The 19978-nt window shown below is 33.5% G+C and overlaps 2 protein-coding genes and 1 long non-coding RNA gene across 3 annotated transcripts in view; 1 reads left to right on the top strand and 2 right to left on the bottom strand.

The window, feature by feature from the left end:
* The window catches only part of LOC113517374 (partitioning defective 3 homolog), a 65642-nt gene extending 51642 nt beyond the window's left edge, over positions 1 to 14000 (bottom strand). Inside the window, exon 1 of the mRNA XM_052901387.1 lies at positions 13481 to 14000. Within this exon, the coding sequence (XP_052757347.1) occupies positions 13481 to 13600 (120 nt within the window). The 5' untranslated portion in view covers positions 13601 to 14000. The remainder of the gene's footprint in view (positions 1 to 13480) is intronic.
* LOC128202166 (uncharacterized) lies at positions 12507 to 15375 on the top strand. Its single transcript, XR_008253622.1, has 2 exons — positions 12507 to 12639; positions 14014 to 15375. It is a non-coding gene; the product is annotated as an uncharacterized LOC128202166 (long non-coding RNA).
* An 830-nt stretch (positions 15376 to 16205) lies between these two features.
* Positions 16206 to 19978, bottom strand: part of LOC113517375 (Ca(2+)/calmodulin-responsive adenylate cyclase-like) — a 79862-nt gene continuing 76089 nt past the window's right edge. Inside the window, exon 19 of the mRNA XM_052901391.1 lies at positions 16206 to 19912. Coding sequence (XP_052757351.1) covers positions 19490 to 19912 — 423 coding nt within the window. The 3' untranslated portion in view covers positions 16206 to 19489. The remainder of the gene's footprint in view (positions 19913 to 19978) is intronic.

Here is a 19978-nt window from a genome sequence, read left to right as displayed (position 1 = left end):
TCCGATTACCACGGCAGTGTTATTATAAGTACCTATTCGAAGTTTGAACTAAGCCAAAATCGTTTATATCAGTCGCTGTTAGTTTCTAAACAAAATGATGTCATTCTGCCAACTGGAGCGGTTTTAATGAAAACGAATTTACTAATAAAACTGTTATGGTACGAAGGAACTTGTTTTATATACAAAGAGCAATGCCCAATTAAACGTTAGATATAAGAAACATTAAATACGTATAATAATTTTATATAAAAATGTATGAATACATGGAACATTTAAGTTGTATGTATTTATTGGATTTAAAAATTAAATTAATAAGGTACATCTACATATTTGTATTACTACATTATTACTTAGGGGGCATCCATTAATTACGTCAGCTCAGAATAGGGGGGAGGGGTCTAATGAATTCTCACCAAATCTTATTTAAACCGAGGGGGGGGGGGGATAATCAAAAATCTCACGTCAATTTCAAAAAATATAAAATATTAAAGATATTAAACTATACTATAATATTAAAGATAAACGTAGACATTTCCAGTGATTGTCTTCCTGCACTACTAGAAATCCCAGATGATATGTGTCCAATTATTTCGATTGAAAAAATACACGAGTCTCCATGGATTGAGTAAAAATTTAAAAGAAAGTGTTGTTTTTATGTTTTTTCTTTGAATTTTATTTAATTTAAATAAATTAATTATAGTATACCTGAACGATTTATTATTTTCCCGAATAATAAATATAAATTAAGGTTAAAATATTTTTTGCGTCAATCTTACGTAAGGGGAGGGGGTGAAGGCAAATCTCACTAAATCTCACCTAAGGGGGGGGAGGAGTCTAATCTGATCGAAAAAGAGCTCACGTAATTAATGGATGCCCGCTTACACATTATTTTCAATATTTAAAAAGAAGAACAACAAAGATGTTAATCACACAATCATTACCAGAGGGAGACTTTGTACAAAAGTCGATTGCTTGGGTACCTCTGTACCATTCGTCTTTCAACCGTTAAGCAGTTGTGTTTGCATAGCTGTGTTTCGGTTTGAAGGGTGGGATATGGCGTGAATTTACTGGGTACAGAGGAATAACATCTGAGTCCTCAAGAATGGCAACGCATGGAGGGTATCAAGGGCGAAACATTATACTCTGTTATGTCCATGGTACTACTCATGTCTTTAGGCGACGGTTACCACTTTCCATCAGGTGGGCCGTCAGATTGTTTGCTATTCTAAATTGTATAAAAAAAATCACAGGATAAAACAAACATCTTCTGTAATAATATGGTACTTTGCTTGCAGAATGATCAAAGCCGTGAAATAGAATATCTTCCTTATATGCGGTTAGCGTACTTTTATTCAACATTCATATAGGATTAAAATAATCTTTATACTACAGCTTTTTCATCTTCTGGAATATTCGTAAAAATAAGTATGTTTTGTTATTAGTAAGAATAATTAAAGATTGTGTTCCGCAAAGGAACAGAATTCAACTATGACAAAATCATTTATTTTGATTTAACAACTAAATTACTGAACCGATTTTGAAAACTTTCTATGGGAACAAATTATGTATCTTTTTAGAAAAAGAAAAAAATCCCAAATCGGTTTAAAAGTGATGGAGTTATAAGGTAACAAACAAAAGAACCTTCTTTTTTGAAGTCGGTTGAACAGACAGTTAGACAGAAGAATCAGTATACCAAGAACCAAGTAGTAAAAACCAAAGCACATGGCTCTAAGGATCAGTATCTTACAGAAAAATACTATCGAGAGCCCTGTACGAGGTCTGTCCGGAAAGTTCGTATAAAAGTGTTCTGGAATGCGAGAAAGAGGAGTGGGGAGGCCAGGTAAGCGCAGGACCCCTTCCTTATGTCCCTAACAATGCTTCAGTTCTGGTCTGACCGCCGTGCGGTGCGAACTGGCTTGTCACGCCATCTGTGAAGTTACCTCTTAACGAAACCCCGTCGGCATGGAGCCCGCTTCCGTTGAAGAGCAGCGCGTCGTAATCAAGTTTCTCTCGAAACTCGGCAAGAATGGCCGTGAAATTTTTGCCGATCTAATTCGATAAGACATCCGGGGAACCACGAACAAAAAAATCAAGAAAATCCCGCTCAAATGTCAAGACAATGTTGATTGTTTTTTTCGATGTTCGGGGGATTGTCCATCAAGAATTCGTCCCTCCAGGCTAGACAGTTGATGGAAAATTCTACGTCGATGTGCTCAGACGCCTCAAAGCTCGTGTGGCACGAGTTCGTCCAGAATTGGCGCGAGAGGGGCGTTGGATTCTTCACCACGACAATGCCCCTGCCCACACCTCTCTTGTTGTCCGTGAGTTTTTGAGTAAAAATTCCATTACGGTGACCGAACACCCCCCTATTCGCCGGATTTGGCCCCGTGTGACTTCTTCTTGTTCCCAAAAACCAAATTGGTACTTCGGGGGCGGCATTTGGGGGACATAAATGAGATAAAAAAAGCTACGACGGGGCAGCTGAGAAACCTACAACCAGAGGACTTTCAAGGAGCCTTCTCACAGTGGAAACGGCGTTGGCACAAGTGCATTATGTCACAGGGGGAGTACTTTGAAGGGGATAAAATTGATTTACCTGAATAATTGTAAAATAAAATTTTTAAAAAACTTTTATACGTACTTTCCGGACAAACCTCGTATAAACAAAGGAAATGTAGGATAGCACTCAACTAGATAAAAACACGATTTAAAATATTTTGCAAGGAATAATAGATACTGCTGATTAAGGAGAAAGACTCTCCTGTATGATATTAATTATTGATTTCCCATGGAGTAGGCTTATGTTTATAATAAATATGGGAAATAAATATGGACATTAAACGGCTTAATTATGACAATCATGACTACCTAGATTAAAACTTATAAGTAAGTATTATTCTTATTTATCTCATGCATTACACTGGAATATTTTATTGTAACTAGATATTATAGGTAGTACAGATAACAGTGGCATCACATAACCGAGTGAGAAATGTCATAGTATGTTTAAGTTACCTGAAGCTTACCATGATGGCACTCAAAGATTTTTTACAGTTTAAATTACGATACAATTTTTATTTTTTTATGCAACTTAGAATAGCAAACAAGCTGACGGCCCATCTGATGGAAAATGGTAACCGTCGCCTATAGACATGAGCAGTGCTATGGACACAACAAAGTATACTGTTTCGCCCATAACACCCCCCATGGGTTGCCATTTCTGCGGACTCAGGTGTTATTCCTCTGTACCCGGTAAATTCACTGCCATATTAAACTATTAATAAATCCTTCTTACCTGAAAGCATAAATATTTGATAAAATCGTATGTTTAAATACAATAATTGTTAGAAGGAAGTTACATAGTTCCGTTTGAGTCACGTACTCATCATAATCGAATCACGAACTTTCAAAACTTGATGACTTGTAACGTAGACGAGAAACAAAAAAATAATATATGTGTAAAATCATGAATTAATTCTTTATCGTAGATATTTTTTTGTTTAGAAATTCAAAGCAAATTACGTAATTGTAAATACAATTAATCTCATTTTCATTCTACAGTTAAAAACATAGTGAAATTATTATTACAAACACGTGCGAATTGTCCTCTTAATTTTTAACTACAACAATTTGTATAGTTATAACTATTTTATATTTATATAGTTATTATATTTTATGAACAAAATACTATTTAGTTTAATAAAATTGGAAGTTTAATTAATATAATATAGAGGATTTTTTTTATACCACTTAGAAAGGAAAACAAGCTAACGGCCCACCTGATGGAAAGTGGTAACCGTCGCCTATAGACATGAGCAGTACCATGGACATAACAGAGTATACTGTTTCGCCCATGATACCCCCCATGCGTTGCCATTCCTGAGGACTCAGGTGTTATTCTTCTGTACCTAGTAAATTCACGCAATATCCCACCCTTCAAAACGAAACACAGCCATGCAAACACAACTGCTTCACGGTTGAAACACGAATGGGACAGAGGTACTCAAGCAATTCTCTGTATTCTTACTCTCTGTATTCTTGAATGATATGAAAATTTATTAGAAATAATTTACTTATTTAATCCAACAACAACAACATAGCCTACACTATAAACTTAAAGTGTGAATATGTTATTATTTATAGCCCACGACCATGACTCATGGTTACCGCGGACATAGACTAAGTAGGCAAACTAGTAAGTGCGTACATACATCTTGAATGAGGATTATTCATGATAGTAAACATTGAATTTTGCGTTATTATGTTGGTACACTTCACATCTTCTAAGTTATCATAACTATATCATATTTTACACTCGTTTACGCGTGGCTACAATACTATATTATGATACATGTTTGGCTGACCCCGAAGAAACTTAATACATATGTATTAAAAAACTTGTCCTATCTGACCGACTGATCTATCAACGCGTTGGAGTTTAAAAATTTGAATATAAGTTTTTTTTTTATGATATAAGTGAGACTAAATCCTTCTTTATGGGGGGAAAGGATTTTTAGTAATGGGGAGGTTAGTCCCCATTACTATTAATATACCCTATTAGGTCGACCTCCACGCGGTTCCCCCTGGAAACTATCGTGACTAATTTATCATTGAATTCGTCACAATGGGCAAACTGGCCTGCCTTTTCATCCTCATCTATCACCTCTCACTGGTGCCCCGCCAGTGTATACTGATAGCGCAGGTGGGGTTACCATACCATTATTACCCATTAAAAAAATCCTTCTTTATTGCATGTTAAGAGATGATTTCCCATAATCCTCATAAGATCACAATTTCACGCAAGTGAAACCGCAGTAAATAACTTGTGCTTTCCAAGTGTTGTAGAAACGACTCCGATATGAAACCGCAAACGAGATTATTAAGTAGTCCCTGAGTACATAGATGAAATACGCAAACCGTCTCTGACCTAAGCAACTAATGCAACAAAATGCCATTTGTCGCATAATTGGACATGCTACATGACTTGGCGGGCATGCACGTGCGAGTGAGTCACTTGCTTCACGCCCACTCAGTGATACGAGCGCCAAATGACAATTACAACCAGCTACTATCATGAACTAAGCTGACGAATTAACTCAATTGACAAGGGGTAATATCTATCATAGACTAAGGATAGTACCTGTAAGATAATATAGTGCAATTGCTTTTAAATGAAACCTTTTTTATGGAACTTGGAAAGGCAAACGAACTGTCACCACCTAACGGAATGGAAAGAATATCACCCATCACTTACAAGCAAGAACACTGTGAGCTTTATAGTAAACACTGAGATGTACATGATATTAAAAGTTCCTGAGAATTATTCCTCCATACTCTGTAATTTTCATATCATATCGCATTTTACAAGCTGAAATACAAGTAAATGTTGTTTGCGTAGAAATACGAGCGAATCTTAGATTACCTAATGACTGATCTCAGGTGCGCTCGGAGACCAGTCATTAATCTAAGGAGTGAACCTAATCGAGTGGATGTATCTGGAAATATGGTACCGAATTACTCAATCTAGCGTTAGAAAACATTTATATTTATATATAAACCCTCCCAATGTCTTTTTAACCTAAATTGAAATATTTATGTTTATAAAACTTTAGGAGCTGCACGTATATGTCAATGCCAAGACACGTTTCATAATTGTCTATTTGTAATAATTTCCCAAAACAGCGATTAGATTTCTATACTAACAAAGTAAATTAATTAAAACATTATTTTAAATATTAATTTGTATTGTTTCTAATTTACAATTGTAGAATGATTTTAAATAAATAAACGTAATGTCGTTACATGTTACATTTTAAATTGTCATTATATATCTATATAATAGTAATTATTAATAACTAATAATTAATAACTAACACTGTCAATGAACGGAAAACTGTAAAACAAGAGGTAACTAATTCGCCATTTTTGACAAACAAGGCCTCTTAATAGAAATTTAAACAGAAAATTCAATGTTTTTATTTTCATGGTTGCGGTTAGTCAAATCTAGATTCATAATCATCATCATTTCAACTTGTATCAACTTTATAGGTCTTCCACTACGTACAATTCTCGATTTTCTGCAAACGTCCACATACAGAAATCTTTTTTTTTTATTGCAAGTTGGGTTTACGCTTGATCCTACCTCATCTACTAGTAAGTGATGATAAGATCTAGGATGGATGCACGCTTACCTAGAAGATACTTTTTTATTTTACGTGACTTGAAGAGTTTCATATTATATTTCTCCCGAAACACAGAAACAGAAAGTGTATTTAATTCCATAGCAGTTCGCATTAGAAACGAAGATTAATTATATGATCTACTAGTGATCCGGCCCGACGTCGTACAGATAAATAGAATTTTCGAAAAAAAAAAATTAGCCTATGTTACTCGCTGATAAGTACATTTAGGTGAATGAATTTTTAAAATCAATTCAACAGTTTTTGAGTTTATCCATTACAAAGTAGGTATCTAACAAACATACAAATCTTTCCTATTTTTAAATTACAATATACATCTTTGATAATATCAAGAAATTGTTAATTTTGCAAAATTGCTATGTCTATACAAATAATGAAGAACAGATATTTCCATGTTTCCCATAATCAAACCTTGACCTTAAAGAGTTTATAAATTCCAATTCGGGCTACTAATGTCGGAGATATAAGATAACAAACAATTTTAAACCTATCTAATACAAAAGTATTAAAGTAGTAAAATACAAAACATGACGAATAGCGGACAACCTCATTTTGTGACGTTGATTAAAAATTAAAACACACTTACTGTATACTCGTATGAGAACGCACTCGTCACCTACAGTGACTAAGTGCGCTATCATTTTGGTAAACGGATATAGAATACATAATGACATCTTACTAATATAATGACTGCAATGTATGCAACTAGACGACATCTATACATAGAAGATATTTAGGAAAAATGTATATTAGTGTCCTTAATAAGAGTATTAGAAGCCAAAACAATCATTCTTAAAAATTTTGTCTGTATGTTTGTTCCGGCATCACCCAAAAACTGGAATCAATTGAATACGGTTTTTACAGTTATAATTCTTAAGGTCTAAATTCTAATTAAAAACTGGTATCTGTTTCATCTTGATCCATACACCAACTAATATATATAACTAGTATAAAATACAATAATTGATCTAAGCCACTCAACAAATATTGAAAATTTTGAAGAAGGCTATGTTCGGAGTTTCGCTGCATAATAAATCCGAAAGGGATAAAAACTAAAATGATAAATATAAATAAAATTAAAATGAAAAATACGAAGTATAATCAAACTGAAATAATAAGAGACTCTAGAAATGTATGATAAACAAATATGCATACGAGTGTAGTGGACTATTAGTTACCAATCCTGACGTCGTTGTAAATAAATATCGAAAATCTAAACCTGCAACATACTTGTAACACTGCGTCAATGATATTCTTATAGCAAACATTTGACCCTAACCTTACGTAAAATGCGATCTATTATTATAAATTAAAACATTAAGACCAAATTAGCAACCTAACCAAATCAGTATAAGAAATATTTATAATGTTTAATTTATTTGTATCGATCAATCGATTAAGGTTAATTAAATCAGCAGCTATGTTTATGATGAATGCAATAGCTTGTGCCGCATCTCCTACATTTTATATGAAGCGACTTAAGTATTAATCGTAAATGGTGAGAAGGTACATCCGCTATGTAGGTATACTATGTCGACCACGGACAATCCGATGTGCGTACGTGGAAAAATGTAAACTACGCGTTCACATTTTTCTATGCGAATGGCAAACTGACGACCTACCTGATAGAAAGTGGACATCATAGAATATATTAAACAAACTAAGAATATTCTTAGTTTGACGAAAATGGTACAGTTTGGTTGCACTATTAGTTTATTTGATATAAGAAGAAAGATGTATTTGTAACAATTGGCCCATCGTGATGATTATTTATTCTTTGCCATAGTGTTTGTTTTTCTTAGGAAATAATTTTAAAATACATACCTAACCAGGACATGTAAAGTTTAAGTAGCGAGATAATATTAAATAAGAATCTATTATTAGAATATCTGATAATACACAAAGAATCGTCCAGTCCACAATATATCCATACCTAATATCTACGAACCTCATACAAAATATTAGTTACGTCAGCAAAAAACCGCCTAAGAACTGGTTCTGGTCATGCCTTGAGAGACGTATATAATTGAAAAATAGGCAGTGTTTACGATAGGATAAAGTATTAATAGAACAGTTAAGTATATATTATAAAATTATATTACATGTAAGTATATCAAAATATGATAATAATAATATGTAGTATACATCATGTAAAGAGAGACCTTATAGTAACAATTAAAAACGATGATTATTTTACAAATAGCAAAGTAGGTAAATATCTACTTAATACTGCGCTGACTGCAAAAAATTACTTACTTATTAGTTACTTACATACATATGTATGTCAATTAATTAATTTACAGTGCATTAGTGTTTTAGATAACTTTACTGAATGTCCAATTATTTTAATTTTACAACTAATCACTTCTGTTTAGATTAAAACTGAATTTAAAATACAGAATTGTTTAAGTTTGAACGATGGGATGTGGTTACTACCACAGAAGCATAACATCTTAGTCAGAAAGTAGCAAGACGTAAGGAATACCAGTATTGTATTTTTATGTCAAACCTACAGTACAATGATTAGTTAATTAGAATTTAATTATTTTAGTACATATAGTAATTTCTTTAAGATCGAACAACGTCTGTATAATAAATAATAGGTCAGTACATTTATTTTTTGACTATTCTAATTTAATAATATAATTTTGTATTACATATTTTGCGTATTTATTTCAGAGCATATCAAATCTCAATTCACACAAGTTACAAATCTGGAAGCACTCGAAAAAGGTGAAGAGGAGAGTTAGTTTTTTCTAAAAGATTTTTCAATGCAAACATGTGTAACACATTAATTTGAAGTTGAACCGTCACACTCGGACAAGGAGTCCACTCCACTACACACTTGACAGGAAACCCGACATATGGCGCCTGGGAAGCCGTCTTTGTTGTTCTTTCCACGATAATTTTTAACGGATAAAATAAATTTAAATCGTACCTATTCCATCAAGATAGGAGTGAACTTAAACTCTTAACTAGAAGTATAACTTTAAAGACTTTTATTTCCCTTTCCAATAAAATGTCCGACATTTTATGACAGTAATAAAAAGACAAACGCACTCAAGTTTCTTCGCTTTTAAGAATGTCCCATTTACGTTTTAAACTAACAGCAATAATCTATATTATATCAGCAATATATAGAAATTGACTTAATGTTCAACTTCAAAGTACCTCCACCCTACTCGTACATATTGTAATTCTAATGACCTAGGCTAGAATTCTAGGGTTTTCTAGTTGAGAAAACCTGACAAATTCTCGGTGCCGCATTATACGTAGTGTACCTTAAATGAGCGACAAAATTATATAGATGCTTTTAATTCTCGTAGTAAACATCCCATAGCATATGCTATTTGAGTAGTAAGAATGTCTCGTCATTTTTCTGAGAACCGGTCTACAAACGAGACCCCATATAGCACGGATCGAGTACAATAGGTGTTTCAACTTTTCAAGGCGCCTGTTCCTCGCGCATACCTGGCCGTGCCTGCCGCTACAATGGATTCATTGTTTCTGGTGTTATTTTCAAATATTAGTCTGTTTAAAAGGGCGAAAAATTTATTACCTACAAAAATCTGTAAAGACGTGACTTGACAAAAGACTACATAAAATCATATATTAAAATCTTTGTTTACAATAATAAATCGCGTATTATTTAATTTCTATCATAGATTGGTGTGAGAAATCAGCGTGTATTTTGATATCGTTCCGCTAGTAGACCGGTGAGCGAACGTTTTCCGCTTGTTAACTTGTAGCCTGCGACCTTTGCGTTTTGCAATCGCCGAGCCGACAACCAATCATGCAGAAATGTAAACGTTTGCTGAAACTTAGCATCGACATGCGATTGGCGAAACCATGATTCATGAATTTTATTATTATAATACACTAGCTATACTTCATTAATGTAATGCCCGCGTATAGTAGGATTAAATGTATGCAATTGATTCAAACCTCTTTTACCTTCAAATCAAACTAAATAATCTATGTACATAAAAAGGAATGCCGATTGACTGATTGATCGCATTTATCAAAGCACAACTGATACTGCTGAATCTAAAATCTTGAATTTTTGTAGATAGGATAGGTTCTTCATATAGTGTAGAGAACAATAAGAAAGGAGTTTGAAAATTCAATTATTAACCTTTATAGGTCAATAAAGATCTTGATGTGAATAGAGTTTATCTGTTTACCCATCTTAATATTTTTTAAAATATGTTCTATTTGTATATATCATAAATGTTAATCCAAAATAGATGCTCGAATGCTGTATACGAAAAATCATTAAAATCTATTTAGTCATTCATGCGAAAAGCAATAACAATAACAAGAGACAATAAATAAAAGTAATACCCATATATGCTCCTGAATCATGTAAACGGGTTGACAGTTCAGTTTAAGATAGCACACTAATCTACGAGTACATAATGATATGAGAAATCTTCACTGATGTGATGCGGTATGTTATGGCATGTTTCACGCAACAAATATTTTGTAATTAGCACTGCACTGTGTTGGTGTGACGGAGTGCAGACAAGGCCAGCCGCTTCCTACGGTGCGACGAGAGACGGGTGGAAATGTAACGTAGGTCGTAGACGCAGGTGTGTGGTGTGTTGCACAGCAGGTGAACGTCTATTACTAGCTTTAACTAATAAAGTTACATAAGGCATCTGTTACACACGGCCAAAGCGAAATTTCACGGTCACACGTAACCTCTAAATATGGACAATATGACTAAAATATTTTGAATATAAATATATAGGTCAAACGAGGTCAGGACGTTGTTAGTTATTTATTTTAAAATCAAAGTGCAAGCGGTTTCTAAAGAGTTTGCGTACGCGAATGCTCAGACTGTAGAATGAGTTCCTTAAATAAATCAACGCAACCATCACCAGAATTTCAAATTATCATTCATTCTTACAATTGCAATAAAGTAAATGGTGACTGTTTATGTCCATCTATTGATAAAACTACTTCTATTAAATATCTTGGTATACACATGGACCAGCACTTATCTTGGCATTCTCATTTAGAAGCAGTCAGCACTAGAGTCCGAAAGCTAATTTGGATTTTTATTAAGCTGCGTTATGTGGCATCCAAATTTTTGATCAGATCAATATATATAGCCCTAGCGCAATCTATATTGATGTATTGTATTCCTGTATGGGGTGGAGCTACTAAAGTAAAATTTTTAGAAGTGGAAAGATCCCAAAGAGCTCTTCTAAAACTGGCCTACTCTAAACCACGTATTTATCCCACTGACAAACTTTATCAAGAGTGTGATTTATTGTCAGTAAGAAGGATTTATATACTATATGCAACTTTAAAAAGACACAAAAGTGTAGGACTAGACTTTTCTTATTTATTAAAACGTAGGAAAAACATAACTCTGATGGAAAATAACGTTAGGACAAGTTTTGCTATGCGACAATATAGTAAACAATCAACACATTTATACAAGTTATTAAATAATAAATTAAATATCTATAAACTAAACAAATTTGATTGTAAAGATGTAATTACTAAATGGTTAAAAACTTTAAATTACCACGAAACAGAAGAACTTTTCAAATATTAAAATATTGATGAGTTACTTTTTAAAAAAATCTTAACAATACAGATTAGCGTAAAACTACACAAATACTCATACAACATACACACCACACAACAGTTGGTACATGGCGCACGTACATGCACACATACACTCACACGCACGCATACATAAACACACACACACACACACACACACACACACACACACACACACACACACACACACACACACACACACACACACACACACACACATGCATGCATGCGCACACACGCATGCATGCATTTAGATATACTTATTACTAATATTAGATAATGTTTATGTATTAATTTCATGGTACTATGATTTATGTATTTGCATGGTTATGGAGGAGCGTGACCTTCTGATACAGGTGATAACACTTACTAGAAGGTCACAACAACGATCTTAGTATTGTATCAATTTTGTTACGAAATAAATATTTTTCATTTTCATTTTCATTTTCATTAAGAAGGATTATTCTGAAAGCTACAGTATGGATTTCTTCAAGAAGTATTACGAATTTTTCGAGATGCTGCTGGCGCCTATAATCTGTGGAGTATAAAACCTGCCCCTGCAGATGTTTTGTTAACTGAAGCGAGAGATTCAAGAGTTAAAGAGTATGTAGAAGAAGACTTGATAGACTTAACGGTGCACATTAACTCCGAATGTCGGAGCTATGTTAAGCAATAGAGGTCTAATTCAGCTATGTGCCCAATATATTCCCTCGGTACGCTTTTGATAGTGTCACGAAAATAGAAATCTTCCTCACGTGTCATACACAAGTGGACCACTATATACATTTTAGTAAAAATCCTAGAACATCAACATACTTACTCTCCTAAGATGAATGTGTCCTCCTGGCTTTATAATAAGGTACCTATTTCACTATAATAGTCGCACAGTCATCCTGATTTGTCTTTGAAAAACAAAATATTCGAAAAAAGTATGTTGTCTACGTTATGAAATTCAAGCAGGTCGAACACAAATCTAGTTTGACCGCATCTCTATGGAATGGAACCGCTAGTGCTGTGCAGTCCCGTCCGTCAGAATGGTCCGATGTCGCGAAAGTAGTTCTTGTCCTCGCCACGAATGTGAATAACTAAATTATTAAGTAACTACAGCAAAAAATTATAATGACCACAATATAGTTAAGCCCAAATATACATGGTATACACCTTTCTACAAAATTACACCATAACCAAATATGAATAGAGTAGGTAGGTAGTACGTATTTGGGTATATAAACTGAAGGTTGCAAATAGTCGAGTTGTAGATTATTCAATTGTCAAATCAATCAATTAATAATGTTTCACTAGATAGGTTCTTTACAGACCTATAAGTAGCCTAGGAATAAGATAATTTAATTTATTTATTTTTATTTCAAAATTAAGAGTGTATCATATAATACTATTATATTGACATACCAATATCCAACAAACTCCTAATACTGCACTCTAATTACATTAGACGTGCATAATAAGTTTATAATTTGTAATTTATATAATGGAATAAACATAATACAGAGTCGAAATACTGAAAAACGGTCATGTAGGAACATAGATGAAGGTATCTATAAATTTAATAGATCTGGTAGGATAATTTAGCAAATTCTTTACCTCTGGTGGATATCTGTGTATAACGTAAACAACTCACGATAACCAATAAAAACACGCGGTAACCGCGCGAAAATTAACTGATTAACTTCTAATCTCACCTGTCCGGTTGCTTTCTTGTAACGGAGCGTCGCCTCACGCACGAGGTCCCTGACCAGCAGGTCGCCAGCGCCGCAGGGCACCAGCACCCTCACAGAACCAAAACACACCGTCACCTTCATTTTTAAACCACACTATGATTCACTGGAACACTGTGCCTCAGCGCTCACCATGCACAGCAGTCTCTCAGAGCTGGCATATTAGTTTGTCGACAAACTAATAGAAGCACGACACTATCTGATGCACATGGTACAGGTAGCACTGTGTCGAAGTCGCTCACAAACCACCGGGGAAACAAAAAGAACTAGACCACCGGAATCTCCGTGTGTTTTCATAGCGTAGACGTTACGACTTCAAACACCGCCGAATTCGACGGTGTTATCCTGTTATAAAATTCACACACCGAGTACACAATACGCTTTGCACATTGAACACATTACGATAAGATTACGCAAAATACGGGTAAAGAGCGCGCTCTTTGCGACAGCAACGGTCGTGGCAAGGAACATGAATAAGAATTTTAAATTGTTTGTAGCGGCGGCAGTGGGGTGGGGAGGCGCGGGGGCGCACCACGACCGGTTCCTGCCGCCGACCAATGAGCGGCGGCGTCACGACGGGCAGCTGTACGCCTGTGGTGGCGGCCCCGGCGCGCCGCGTCATACCTGCCTCGCTGCCGCTCGTGGTTTACTCACATGCCGCAAAGCTTTTTCATCCTTTCATAGTATATTGAATGAAACTACCTTTGATTACTAATATACCGACTCATTATTTACTAGAAATGATGGTAGATTCATGCTTGATAGAGAATAATTGACGTTTCATGTTATAAAATCAGGTTACGACATACCTATTTGTATGTGTTCGCTTGGTATTTTCTACCATGTAAATGGATACACGCATACCTTACACATTTAGTTCATTGTACCTACCTATCTACTATGAATTACAATTATTTGTGTAACATATAAGTTATATATCGAAACCTCAGGTTGATGCCATTCAGCTGCTTAAACGAATGGCTATGAACTAGATGCTTTCAGGTCTGGGTCAAGTAAATGCCTATATTCCCTTAAATTCTTATATGTTACCTTGTTGTTTGATCAATATTGCCATGCCAACCACTAGTGCAGATAAACTCACGTTTAACAAATTTTGATATCTGCTATATGCTGCATGATAATGGCATAGATAACAATGTGGTACGGCAGTGCAGCAAACGTTCATAATTTGAATTATAGTTTGACCTGAATCTGTTTTATAATAATTTTATACTAATTCGTTACTTTATTTTATTTTCGTTTTATTTATTTCTATTTTTTTTTATTAAGTTTTATTTTATATTATATATCTATTACATTTTAGTTATGTATTTATTAAGCTATACATAGACAGATATGGTGCATACATAGATTATGCATCAAATTTTATTTAAACCTGTTAATTTTGTGAGTATACAACAAACAAACATTTTAACGAATTTTCTCAATTATAACTACATAGGATTTCCACTACTAGACATTATTTTTAAAGTCGAGCAAACTCATGGATAACACAGAATATACTTTTATGTCTTTTTGTTAATAAATACATAATGTAAAAACATAATTTTATGATTGACAGCAAAGCTCATAACGCTCCTCGTGCATTCCAGAAGGCTAATATGTATATCTAAAAATGTTGAAGTTTCATTATTTTTAATAAATTAATACATTTTTTAATGTAACAAATATTTGAAAGTAATGAAATAAAAAATCAAATCGTAGAAATACATATATATGTGTAGGTATTTACATGTAATATCTCTGTATTATTATATAGTATTTACATGATAAATATCTGATTAATTAATTTTATAGATATAACGTTTAAATAATGAATAAAAACATCTAAAATCTTACTTTGTTTATATTTCCTTATTAAAATTGCTCTTTACTTAAAAAAAATGTTATTATATTTTTTTAATTTAACGCTATAATATACAAGTAACTAGTTAAATTACTATGTACTAGTCTTTACTCGCAACTTAGTATGTATTGAATGATCGAGATAAAGTTAACTTATATCCTACACCTATCCCAAATAATGTGTAAATCAAATTTCAAAACGATTAGTTGAGCTGATAAAGTGTCGATACAAAACTTACAATCATAATAATTAGTATTAGTTAAATCTCTTTAAACATAAATAAGAGATAAAACTTTAATTTATTTTATTACGTAATAAAGCCACGTGGTGTTAATTATTACATCCGTTGTGACTCCTCTGGTATTCTTTGTTTCAAGGTGAAGGGTATTAGTATGCGGAAGACGACCGCGACGCAGTAACCGACACTCCATACCTGACCTGCAGTCCTATTATGTGACCGTGGTCCCACGTGTAAATAAAACACTACTATATATATTCAAAATTTAAAAAGCCGAGTTTGTTACTTTTTATATGTTTACCTGTGATTTTACATCTCACTGTCAATATGAATGAGAACAAATTGTACTTACTACTTCTACAGGAAGTACAAGTATACTTCCTTTATATAAAATTGTTTTTGCATAATATATATTTCGATATAATTTATAATATTAAGGTTAAGTTTCAGGTATCTATGACCTTACGTTTTAATTAATTATATCACTCATTTATTATTTTTCATTATAACCCACCCATTTAATGCTAAACTTTTATAATAAATGATATAATTTAGTATATGGATAAAAGAAATAAAATAACAAATACAGGTCATGTAAACCACTTTTAATTTGTAAGTAATATTGCTTAATTGAATTTAAATAAATAAAAATACACAATACACTTTACTACATAATGCGCAATCGAAATATCTAAAAAAGGGTTCAATATATAAACGTTCCATAATTAGTGTTCGACGTAGCCGTTGACTGATCATTATTAATTATATATATAAACATGAATGACAGACATATTCGTATTTTGTAACTGAGAAAGTGGAATCAATATCAAAGATACATTTCAAATGGTGTGCATCATTCTACGTACAATTACAACTCAACATTATGTAAGACACCAAACAGAATTACAATTTATGATATTTGTTATAGTTCCCTATTGTTATTTAAGTATCTGACAAATAGTTATTGTTGAACTACTCGTCTACAAAGTTTACAGTTACACTAAAATTAACGGAACTATTTTTTCAAATTTTGTATTATTTCCACAGTAGTCTCTAATTATATCCAGCCACTAGAACCGGTGATATTTCAAAATCTAGTGTACTTTAGTTGAATTAATGAATAATATTGATTACAACAAGCAAATACATAAATTATTTTGGCACTATGTGTAAGTACATTTAATAAGAAAAATATTGAGTCGAAATACATGGATTAAAATTAGCAAATAAGAGGATTCCTTCGAAAAATAATTATATATCTCTTTACTGCGTGATATACCTACGTATTCCAAATAGTATAGCACTTGACAGGATGATTAACAATATTTACAAAGATTAACAATTTCCTAGATATCGATTGAGTGTGCATTCGCCACTAGTATATACAAGTCTATAAAATATTGAAAAACACAATGATAATATCCTATACTCATGTCAATAGTATATTTTTTATTGGTCGACTTGAAGCGTGGAAATTCTATGTGAGGAAAAAATATATAGTAAGAACAGAGTTACGATGAAATGTTACAAATGTGCCAGAAGAGAATTTTCAAGTAATCGTAAGCATAACACTGCTATGGTAAACTTTTGAATAAAAATAAAAAAAAAATCATTAAGAATATAAGTACATAATTAAACGGAATATTCCATGACCAACTAACTAGGCATGGGTAATATTGGTACCGCTCCAATATCTATATATTGGGTTCTTTTAGACACTGATGGCAAAAAAAAGGTAAATATCCATTCCAATATAGCCCGTATCAGTCAGATATTTATAATAATTTCGATCAAGTTTTTCATTTCGACATTAAATATTGAATAACAGACATTTAACATATTCGTTACTGGGCCAATATATAGATATTGCTGTATACCACCCAGCCCTACAACTAACATAATTTTCGTGTTCGCTTGCCTCACTCCATATACACAAATTTGTTTGTTTTGAATTATGATTTATTTGACCAAAGGTTACATGTGCCTCATAGCAAAAATTTTTAAATTCCAATAGATTACATCTTACTCTAAAATAACTATAATTATATGAATTGACACAAACCTATATAGAAGAAGTACATTGATGAAAGTAATATGTTTCTATATCAGAATATTTTACAACAAATATTCGCTATTGGCGCCGGTTGTACTTTTAAGTCTCACGGTAAATTTTCTACTTACTACTATTAATATTTATTTTTGACCGACTTTAAAAAAGTCAAAAAGAAGATTCCATTAAAGCAATAGTAAGAATTTTAATTGAAAAGGAATGTCCAAATGTTTCCTCTAGTAGGTAGTTGATAGAGTAGTTTAATGCATCACTCCATGTGGTTTCAACGCCATTCGGCCTCAATAAAACGTGATGGAAATTAAACTGTGTATAGTGTAATATTTTTACAAATTAGACTTCCATTTTTATAATATTAGTATGGTATCAACACAGCCTTTCCATTAAAAGTGGATTATCGAAATAACTTCACAATTGACGAAGATATATCATCTGTTATAGAAACAAAAAAATACATTGGAAACATTTTCTTTTTGTAGTCGGTTATAAATAAAAAAAAAAACTTAATATGTATTTAAAAAGTAATGTAAAAAAGTAAGTACATATTGTTACTAATTAAAAAAAATGTGTTTTAGGCGAATCCGGGAATAATCTTATTAATATTCATACTCGAAATAATTTCAATTTGAAGCTGAATAATAATAAACGACAAGGAAAACAAGAAATAATATCTTGCAAATGGCACAATAATTACTCATACAGGATAAATCATGTCTATAAAGGAGTGATACTTGACAAATGACTAGATTTACATATTATGTAGTTAGGAAACAATAGCAGTACACTCACTAAGCGGACTAAAGTAAGATTACATTTAGGAAATCTAGGATGCAAATCAAATTAAGTGACAGTTTAACTTTTGAGGGTTAACGGAGAGTGTGTAGAATGAATTCATTGAATTATACATTATAAACATGTTAGACATCCGCCTATAATACTAAACAAGATTACGTGATTGATAATGAAGATATTTAGATATTACAAACTTCCAGTCTACGGTAACAATGTGTATTATAAAGATAAATCGAAATGCAAAATTATACTTATTTAATAATAATTAGAGTACAATGTTTATAATTCCTTTGCCTTAATATACGAACATTAAATAATATGAACAAGAGACCATGAGACAAATTCACGGAGCGGGACCAGCCCTTATTACTTAACCTCGACTTCTACAGATTGGTCGCTCGAATACAAGTCCCTATACCATTATCACAAGACAAACATTAAATAATTCTAATTCAGAGCACCTTATAATTGTAGAGATCATCTCATACTCCTAGATGATGCATGAGCCATCACATGGCACCTTCGGCTGTACATGAATATCATACAGAATTAATATATATATATTTGCTTAGGTACATATTGACACAATTTACAAATACAAATCATTTAAACCAAATAGGCACGTCAGCAATATCGACATAACGATCGCGATTACATCGACACAGTCAAAGATGATTTTTCTTTATTTAAATACTATGCCAATAAAAATTATAACAAACCAGTCACAAAAACAGAATTGAGTATTCCCTACACTCTTCTCAATTAGAGAGCTAATAATAGTTTTCATTACCACAACTCCCCAGACTTAGAATTTAAAACAACGAGATAAATTGAAATTAGCAACTTTTGTCATGATTACTCACTCATATTCGAGATTTCTTAGTTATCACAATATATGAAAATTGTTCGAAACGTAGCGAAGGGTACAGAGAGTATATGCAGGCGTTCGCTCCGACGGTTCAATCATAACCGTTCGATTCACAAGTACCGTATCACACGACATTATCACTACACATCACTCTCGCCGTCGGTGACGTGGGCGGGTTGGCCGAAGTTCCTCGTAATGGATTCTGTAACGGTACGGATGTTCGCTAAGTACCTGTGCGCTGGTTCGTCCGAGTCGTAGATGGCGCTGAGTGACTCGAGGGAAACTAGTGCCTCGGAGTCGAGCAGACGGGAGGAAGCGCGCGAAGACACGTCGTCGTCGCGGTCGAAGTAGCACGAGTTGACGTCGCTGAGGGCCGCCTCGGCGTCTGTAAGACCCGCTTCGTTCAACATCGAGACGTTCTCGAGCGCCGGGTCGTCGGTCGTGTAGCCGGTACTCTCTGGCTGCCCACCTTCCCCGTCGCCTTCACCCTCAGAACACGACGAACTCCATTCGGATTGACTCTCACCGTAGAGGCCCATTTCTCTATGATTCGAAGTGGTCACCTGCGTCGGAATGTCGTTAGTATTTTATATTAGTTCGTCTGTTAATTAAAAGGCCGAAAGTAGATT

This window comes from Galleria mellonella, unplaced genomic scaffold (assembly GCF_026898425.1).
Source record: "Galleria mellonella isolate WM207_F2 unplaced genomic scaffold, CSIRO_AGI_GalMel_v1 utg78, whole genome shotgun sequence".
In the NCBI taxonomy this organism is placed as follows: domain Eukaryota; kingdom Metazoa; phylum Arthropoda; class Insecta; order Lepidoptera; family Pyralidae; genus Galleria; species Galleria mellonella.
Note: the sequence above shows the minus strand (reverse complement) of the source record. Positions and strands in the feature narration are given on the sequence as shown.